Here is an 8,956-nt window from a genome sequence, read left to right on the forward strand (position 1 = left end):
TCCTGCTCCCGTGCTGGATGTGGAGCTTCCTTGGGCTCTTGGAGGAACTCACTGCATCTCTACATTGGGTGAAGCAGCAGGTGCCCTGGTGCATGTGCATCACAGGAGAGCCAGCTCTGCTTTATGGCTTTCCCAGCACAAACTGCACAAGGGCAGGCAAGCAAGTCAGGTTGCTGTGACCGGCCTCTCCCGTGGGGACTGCTGTTTGGAGTAGGAGTGTCTGGAGGGGCTGCCCTGCCCTGGAGTTGCTGGGAGCTCAAAGGCACATCCAGCACGGCATGGAAGACAGAGCCAGGAGAGGCTCAACCTTCCTGCCACAGCGGTTTGTCCAGACAGGGAAAAAGGAGAGGGTTTGTTTTCCCTTTCATACTGTGCTGACGGGTCTTTGCTGCCCTGAGGAGACAGGTGTTTAATTTGTAAGTGAGGAACAGACACGGCTCCTCCAAACTTCAGACCCCTGCTTGGACTTGGGCTGCCTCATGCTGGTGCTGCCAAGAATGTTTGCTCTTGCCCAGGCTTCTGGCACTTGATTTCTGAGTCTTCAAAGGCAGGCTCATGCTTTCAATAACCAGACAGGCAGAAGCCTTAAAGGGATTGTACCAACTTTTATTTTATCTTTTTTTGAAATGGGTTTGGGGAAGGGAAGGAGATGCGCAACAGGGAGCTGATTGTTGCAAAAGGGGACACTTTGGATATACAATGGCAAAGGTGTTCCTGTCTGACTGGAAATGAGTGGAGCAGTAAAGCATGACAGGCAGGACACCGCCTCAGTGGTTGTGCTTGCTTTATGGGGTTTTTGGATTTAAGGTCTATTTTGTAGGTAATCTCATGTACAAAACAAAAAAGCATTGTTTTTTTTAATGTATATGTCTATATATGTATTTGTATATATATATAAGATACATACATACACACACATACTTTATATCCTTACAACTCCCGGTTCCTAAAGGCTTCAAGTCTGAAGGGCCATGTGTTTATATGCATTATAAAGAGAGATGCCAATCAACTGAGACAAGGCTTTCCTTCCTGGCTGTGTGACAAATAAGTGGGCAAGATGTTTTCAACTGAAATCTTGCATGCGTGTAGAGAAAAGGGCTCAGCCAAGCACTGAACAGCAGCCCCACATTGCCCTGTCCCTGGCTGTTCCCTGCAGGGGTGGCATCTGGACACCCGTGATGTCCCAGGGATTTGGGGAGCTCTCACCCTTGGAGGGCTCAGAAGGGCAGATTGAAAGACGCTTGGTTCTGCTGCCTGTGGGTCAGGCACCCCACACACCGGGGCTCCTATTTCCCCATGGGGCTTCCAGTAGACTGTTTTGGTTTCTTTACTGCAAGGGAGGTTTGGTGGGCAAGAGGGGAAGGGGCTTGGGAGGGAAAAGACAGCCAAAATTCACCATACGATAGTTAGACAAATCTTCATAGAGGTCCATCTGCCCGCTCACTGCTCGTTCTCGCTCTCTTGTGCTCTCTTGCTCTCTCTCACGTTCATTCTCATTCTCCGCAGGACGTACGCTGTTGTAGGGCTAAAGGTCTCCTTTTGTCAGGCTAAGGTCAAGTCCCTGGTTGGCAGAGGGCAACCTTTCATACAGGCCTGTCCACGGCGTATTGGCAAGGGCTCAGATTGGAAGCTGCTGTCTGCACCGCCGGGTAGGTGAAGTTAGCGTGCTGCTTGGCCTTCAGCCGCAGGCTGGCCAGGCTGGAGTTGCACGTGTCCCTGTACATGTAGGGGCTGGCTGTTGAGGCATAAGGACAGGCACTGGATGAGACAGCAGAGTTGAGGCTTGGGCTGTTTAGGTTGTTGATGTTTCCCAGGTTGTTGAGACTGGAGGCCGGTACTCCGGTCACCGCAGAAGGGACCATGGATGAAGGCATGGTCATTGAGGAGATGGAGCTGGGTGGGGAGAACATGGGCTGGGAGGAGAGGGGACTGACATTCATGGAGTTGAAAAACGGGAAGCTCTTGGCTGAGAGCGGGCTGGTGGCAAGCCCCTTGGTGGCCCAGTTGTTGTAGGAATAGCTGGAATACATGTCGTCGTAAGGCTGCATCAGTCCGTTGAACTGGGCTCCGAAGCTGTTCTTGCACAGTTCTGCCTGTTGGTTCCTCTCCCGCTTCCTCCACTTAGCTCTGCGGTTCTTGAACCAGACCTGTGAGAAAGAGAGAGAGGGAGGGGATGGGAATTGCTCTGGGCTATCCTGGAAAGGGGCCTTGCCCCACTCCCTTTGTCCAGCAAGGCAAGAGCTGTTAGAAGGGCTGGGGATGCTCCCAAGGAGCTGGAAGGTTGAGCATCAGGGAAGGATTACAGCAAGATACCTGGGCTGCAGAGTCATCTCCCAGCAAGAATCACTGCCTAGATCAAAACCCAACCAATGCCATTTTACAATACACAGAATAACCCATACTACTCAACAAATGGATGCCCTTTACATTGTGAAAAGGGAGGAAACTACTTGCTGTATTTCCAAGTGACCACAGCCCAGGAGGAGGGGTTGGGATTGTGTGACTTGTCATCAGAAATGTTTGGGGGATGTGGTTTGAAAGCTGCTGAGTGGAGGAAATTACCTCTCTTGTTTTGACTTCACCTCTGGACCTGGTTGGGGTGGGCTGTTAGAAGTCTGTCTTCTAACAGGAAAATCTGTTGGTGTTGGAGGGACTGGAACAATATAACTTCCTAGAGCATGGAAGCTGCTGGAAGGCTATTCACGGTGCTGCTAACTCATATTTCTAGTAGCAGAGAGAAGCTCTCATTCCAGCTGGAGCCCTGCCACACTATGCCTGTGACTGCATAGTGGTTTGGGAACCCCAAAGAGTGCCCTCCAGCAAGGCTAAGGCTGGGGGCTGATGGCACTGCGAGGAAGGGGTCTGCTGGGTCAGGGCAGCCAGCTGGTGGGGCTCTGTGGGGCAGAGCCTGGGCTCTGCATCTCCCTGTGTTACTGCAAGGTGACACTGGATGGGGAAGGCACCACCAGCAGGGGATATGTGTGCGGCTGGATGTGTCAAATCTCAAGTGTAGAGCCTGGTGAGGTGTTTTCAAGACACAGGAATTTTCTACTGTTCCTAATACCTTCCTTAGTTTGGGGACAGTTTGCTGGCTTGTATCACACCCGGCTTCCTCCCCACAGGCTCAGACCCAAGAAGGTGGGAGGGCTGCAGTCCTACCCGGACTCGTGCCTCCGTCAGGTTGGTCCAGACTGCGATCTCCTCCCTGGTGCTCATGTCTGGGTAACGGTTCCTTTGGAAAGTGGCTTCCAGCTCCTGGAGCTGCTGACTGGTGAAGTGCGTCCTCTGCCTCCGCTGCTTCTTCTTGAGCGAGCCGTCCTCAGGGTTGGAGTCGTCTGTCTGGTTTTGCTGGGACTTCTCGGTGTCTGTGCAAGAAACAGAAAGATGGGAGAGATTCCCTGAGATAACTCAGGTGCTTGGATGCATCTGGGGAGCCCGTCCTTGGGGCATCCAGCACATGCTCAGTGAGGTCCTCCTCCGCTGTAGCCACCAGCAGCTTCAGCTGCATGCACAAGAGTGGTCCCGTCTCCTTCCCTTGCCCTTGCAAGCAGGCACCCACCCTGCACCAAAATCAATGGCCCCTTGATGCAGCACAGCTTGCCCCCGTCTAAATGTTGTAATGGATGTCAGCTTCCAAGTGACTGGCTTGGGATTTTCCAAACTTCCAATCTCTGGTTTTCATTTGTCACGGTTGAGATGAGTGACAGCAGCAGAACTTATCCAGGCCAGCAGTTTCCTACTCTGCTTAAAACTCTCTCTCTAGGGCACCCTTTAGAAAAACTGAAGAGAGATTGCCACTTACGATACAGCAAAAGATCCAGTAGTGTTTTTGTGGACAAGTGATGGGACAAGGCAAATTGCCAAAGGTAGCAAGTTGAAGTTCTTATATTAACTAAACCTGAAAAGCACAATTTTTTATCCTTCCTCCCTGGTTACTCCTCTACCGTCTTACTTAGGTGCATGTATTTCTATTCTTTAAAAGTAGGAAAAGGCGTCTCTTAGGCCTTACCATGAAGTACTCCAGCATCAACCTGTCCTACTCCTCACTCAGAGATCCCTCTCCTAGAGGCAGAATCTTTCATTTCATTGCCCCTTAAGTGAAAAACTTGAAATTCTCCGGTGTTCACACTGGTATCTAACTGAAAACTTCAGCTCAGCCTCCTACTAGGCACTAAGTCCGGGCTCCAGTGCTGAGTTTTGGGGCACTATGTGGGAGATGGGCAGCCAGGTACTTCCCTGTGCCACAGCCCCTCCTGAGGCTTTCGGTACGCTGCAAACAAGGGCAGAATATAAATACCAGTATCTTCCATCATCAAAAGAAAAATGCATATTTGAGCACTTGGGCAATCTATGGAGGGCAACTAAAGGGAGAAAAACTACAGCTCATGTTTAATTCTGCTGTGAACCAAGACAAGTCACCACAGAAGAAAATTATTCCAGTGAAAATAAGTAACTTCTGATGTTCACCTCCTTCTTCTGATCTAGAAGCAAGGTGAAGGAGTTGCAATCAAAAATCACGTTTTCAGCAGGGAGGGGAGGTGTTCTTTTACAGTGAGAAATACTTGGCTAAATTAAGTAGAAATTATTGTAAAGAGTTGCCAAACTATTTTATCTGGGAGAACAAGCTTTAAAAAAATCTTGGCATCACTCTGCTGAGAGTCAGATTAAAAGGATTTTTTGTTTGGTTGTGGATTTTTAAGTGGCAACTAGCTTTAAAAGCTTCAAAGTCCAGAAAAATCCGAACATGGGAGGTATCTTGTACAGCCTTTTAAAAGCAGGAAGACAATTAAACAGTAATCTGGAATACAGCTGGGTGAGGAAATAAAGGGTTCCTCAAGTCAGATGGATGTGCTCTGGAAAAATATACCCCATAAAAGCTAAATGGAAAATAGAAAGCCTAAGAGAGGCTGCAAAGCATCTGAGCACCAACAGAGAAAGGACTCTGCTGCAGGGCAGTGCTGTGCCCACCAGCAGATGCTTTAATGGAGCCAGGCCCTGGGAGACACTCCTGTCCCAGGAACCTGGTGCCACTGCCCCGTTCCTGTGGCAGTGTTAATTCAGAAACCTCTCAGCCGTTCCTGGGAAAACCCTCCTTGCACCCGCTTTCCTCTGGAGGGAGCAGTGCTGGAGCCATGGACAGCATTTGCAGATGAGATGCTCTCTCTCCATGAAGGAGGGCCTGGCAGTGGTCTGAAAAGATTTGTTTCTGTGGGTGTGTGTTGCACTGACCAAAGCAATGCAGAGCGCCCACAGGCTCCCCACCAGCTGCCTCGACTTCTGCAGCACATTTAATGCAATCTGCCAGCAGGAAAGCTAAGGCATGGAGAACTAACTGGCTGCTGAGAGCCACTCTGAGACAGCTGGAGAGGCCTCTACCATGCATTGGCTCACAGCACCAGGGCACAGACTGGCTGTGCTGAGCAGGAAAGGACTGACTCCTGTTCCTGGTGCCAGGGTCAGCTCGTGTTTCCATCCAGGGTGTACCTGCATGAAAACTTCCCCAGTGCGCTCTTGAAACAGAAGCAGCCACGGGACCTGAACGGTGGAACAGCAGGAGCTGGCTGTGGTCTCATGGCACTCTTCTCATTCCCAGGAACATCCTCATGTGGAGATCTCACGTTTAGCAGAAATCTTGGAAGCATGCTCTTAACGTGGATTTTTTTTTTTATAGCGGATCTTCCCAAGGGGATAAATCTGATTTCTCTAGCTCGGTGCTGTAAGCCAGTGTTGGAAGAGGGAGATTCCTGCATTATGCATCTCTAAAACAGATTAAAAGGGGAGTGATGCCACCACATCTGAGCTAGTTATTAGGAAAGGCTCAGTACAGATGAAGGGACAACATTCGGTTTGTTTGTTCATCTGCTAAGTCTGGGTTAATTAAGAGCCCGATGCATACAGGGGATGTGTTCCCACAGGAGTCCCTGACAAATGTGGATTTCCGAAGAGGCTGCTGCCAAGCAGGAGGCTGTGCCCTAATTGCGAGCTCCTGCTCAGGACTGCCCTTCACACAGGAGGAAACTGTACTGAGAGAAAAGGAGAATGGGGTTTATGGGCAGCATCCAGGTGGAAGAGATCACCAAGTATCTTGCTTTGGGATTCGTCTTCTCCATACCTTCTGGTGTAGAACTTCCCATAAATCTTGTGAAGTCCAAAGAGGTGTGGGAATCCTGACTTTAAGCCTGAAAAATTCTCTGCAGCTACACAGTCCTCTTATTGCCTTCTCCATTTCTATACCTGCTACCTGCGGCTCTTCCTGAACATTGCTTATAGAGAGTGCTATCTCTGTTTCTGCTTCTTTCCTAGGCAGGGGAAAGTGCCTGCTGTAAATGGTGTAGAGCTTGGGTGCTGCAGTGGGGACATAAAGAATGGCAGTACAGGGAAACAAGGCACCCCACAGGAAGGACGGATCCCGTGGGTGCTGTGAATCCATGCTGAGGAGTGGAGTTCAGGAAGATGCAGGGCAGTTCCTCACCTCTTTTCTCCTCATCCTTGCTCTCCCCCTGGCCTGTGCTGCCTGATGAAACCTAACAGAAGAGGAGGCACAAACCACTCCACACCATCGGGGACACACGAGATCTCAGAGAGCTGAGCCCAGACAAGCAAGGTTTGTGCTCCCTTCCTCAGGATCCCTCGCTCTGTGGATGAAGGAAGTGGAGCCAAGAAGGGAGGAAGGAGGCTGCTCTCCTAAGGAAAGGCAAGAAGTGCCAGAAGCACAGCCCTATCCTGTCTCAGGCAGCCCTTGGTGGCATGATCTGCTCTGCTCAGCACCGGTGACATGTGGCTGCCACCAGCCTTTCTGGTGTGAATGCACAAGCTGCCAGCCTCTGCATGCAGGTAGCACTGGCAAACACCCACCTTCCAGGACCATTTTATTTCTAGACTGCTAAAGACAGCGGGGAGTGACGTAGCCAGGCATCCAGCATTTATTGTCAACCCAAAATAGGTTGTGGAATATATCTCGTGCACGTTCGCCCACTCAATGAAACTACTGCAGTCATAGCTGGAATTAGCTGCTCACGCTTAATGGAAATAAAAGTCAGCTCCTAAATTGGCAGTTCTGCAGCGTGCCAGGGTGGGCTTGATTGGGAAGGCCACTTGAATGGAGATGACTGCCGTGCATCCAAAGCAGCTGACGTGGAGCCACTGAGCTTGGGGATGTGCCTAACTAAGGTACGTGCGCAGTGGGGAATTCGTTGGGTGGATTCTCTGACCATAGTTATCCCAGCGTAACTTCCTTCACGACACTTCCTCTGGGGAATTTTAATCTGCGTAATTATGCTTATTAGCTTTTGCACGTGGGTGAGCCTGGAGGCTTTATGTGGGTAGCAGCTGGCTGTCCCCAGCCCTTGCCTCCCCTTGCGCTGGCACTGGCAGGGGCAGCTTTGCATTGTCTTGCTGCATCCAGAGCAATGAGGGATGGAGTGCTCACAGGACAGATGCAAAATCCTAGGGAAGCCATAGCGTTTGGTAGGCGATTTCTGAGCAGCTGTGAATGGTGATGTTTCTTCTTCTGATAAAGAACACAGTAAGTCTGGCGCTTGTTCAGCCTTTGGGAATGGTCAGAGGCACCTCCCTGGGACGAGGCAGCCCACTGCAGAGCCTTGCATCAAGGCATGGGTGACCAGACTTTTTCAGTTAAAGCAGGGGTAAGACAGTATTTCTCTTCATTCTTATGGCCTGAACGTGGAAAGTTCAGCCCAAGGCTAGCCTGCAGCATGGAAAGTTTAAATCTAAGAAATTTAAACAGAGTTTTGTTTTGTTTTGTTTCTTAAAAAAGGGCCATTTATAAAGAGGTGTAGCCTTCCATGCCTTAGATGGGATTTCCCATGTCATAGGGAGAGCTCTTCTCCTCTGAGGACCCAGTTTCGGTGAATACAATAAAATCTTGTTTGGTCAGCAACCTGGCTTGCCTGACTCCTGCCTGCCACAGGCCATGCCTTCTGTCAGCAGTGGCTTCCTTTAACCACAGCCAGGCAGCCCCATCACTGGGACGGTGCTCTTGACCTCCATATGGCATATCCTTGTGCCACTGGGATGGCCATGTTGCCATGGCACTGTGCTGGCTCATGGTACGAGAGGAAGCTCAGTGTGTCCCTGGGAGCGCTGCAGCTGGCTCCCTGCTCCTGCAAGCCACTGGCCACTCAAATCCACCCACAAGGTTTGGTCAGGATCTCTATTGCATCTTGACCCTTGCACTCACCGCTGTGGTCCTGCCCTTTGCAGCTGTGCTCGTGTTGAGGGGTCCCAGAGTCAGAGAGAGACAAGGCTGGGCTGCGAGCCTCCGCATCTGCCAGCAGGTTGAAATCCATGGGGCAGGGATGGGTGGCGGAGGAGGAGGAATCTGAAAAAGCAGCAGGCACAGGGCAATTAGGGAGATGAATCTGCGCATGTGACCTCTCCCCACCCACTCCAGAGGGGACTTGCCAACCTTTTGAGGAAAGGTTTAGGAAAAGCAAGGATCCCTGTGTGATCCTTGGACCTCTCTGAGTTTCCTGGCTGGAAAATGGACATACCAGGCTTTCTGCTGTGCTTCCCTATAAATCAAAGATCATCTAGTAACACTTCTATTTGCAGCCTTCAGAGAAAGAGCTTTCAATTTATAGGTGACATTCAGACTGAAATAGCAACGCCGGCAGCATGCTGTGTAACAGAGATCTGAGGAAGTAGTTCTGGGCCAGCCAAGGGCTGTTAGCACCTTCCCCAGACATCTCGCCTCTCCCATCCTCCTTGCCCAGCTTCCCTCCTCTTTCTCCCTCGCTTCTCCACAAACCAGTCAAGCACAAATAAAGCTTAATGCAGGAAGGCAATCCAGAGATGGTTAATGCAGACATACACACATATCCCAAAAGAGAAGTGTTCCTCTGCATGGCACTTATAGGAGGGTGTCTGCCTGCACAGCCACTGCCATGAGAAGGGACATGGTACACAAGGGCCTCTGGAGCCTGAATTAACATGG

At 50.5% G+C, this 8,956-nt stretch overlaps 1 protein-coding gene across 1 annotated transcript; it reads right to left on the reverse strand.

Moving 5' to 3' along the window:
- Nucleotides 1-1,583: 1,583 nt before the first annotated feature.
- PITX3 (paired-like homeodomain 3) lies at nt 1,584-8,309 on the reverse strand. The gene is made up of 3 exons (XM_010188349.1): nt 8,201-8,309; nt 3,160-3,365; nt 1,584-2,147 (listed from the first exon to the last, which is right to left on the reverse strand). The coding sequence occupies exons 1-3, from the start codon at nt 8,307-8,309 to the stop codon at nt 1,584-1,586; spliced, it is 879 nt and encodes a 292-aa protein (XP_010186651.1).
- Between the last annotated feature and the right edge of the window lie 647 nt (nt 8,310-8,956).

Source organism: Mesitornis unicolor, unplaced genomic scaffold, assembly GCF_000695765.1.
Source record: "Mesitornis unicolor isolate BGI_N332 unplaced genomic scaffold, ASM69576v1 scaffold16877, whole genome shotgun sequence".
Taxonomy (NCBI): domain Eukaryota; kingdom Metazoa; phylum Chordata; class Aves; order Mesitornithiformes; family Mesitornithidae; genus Mesitornis; species Mesitornis unicolor.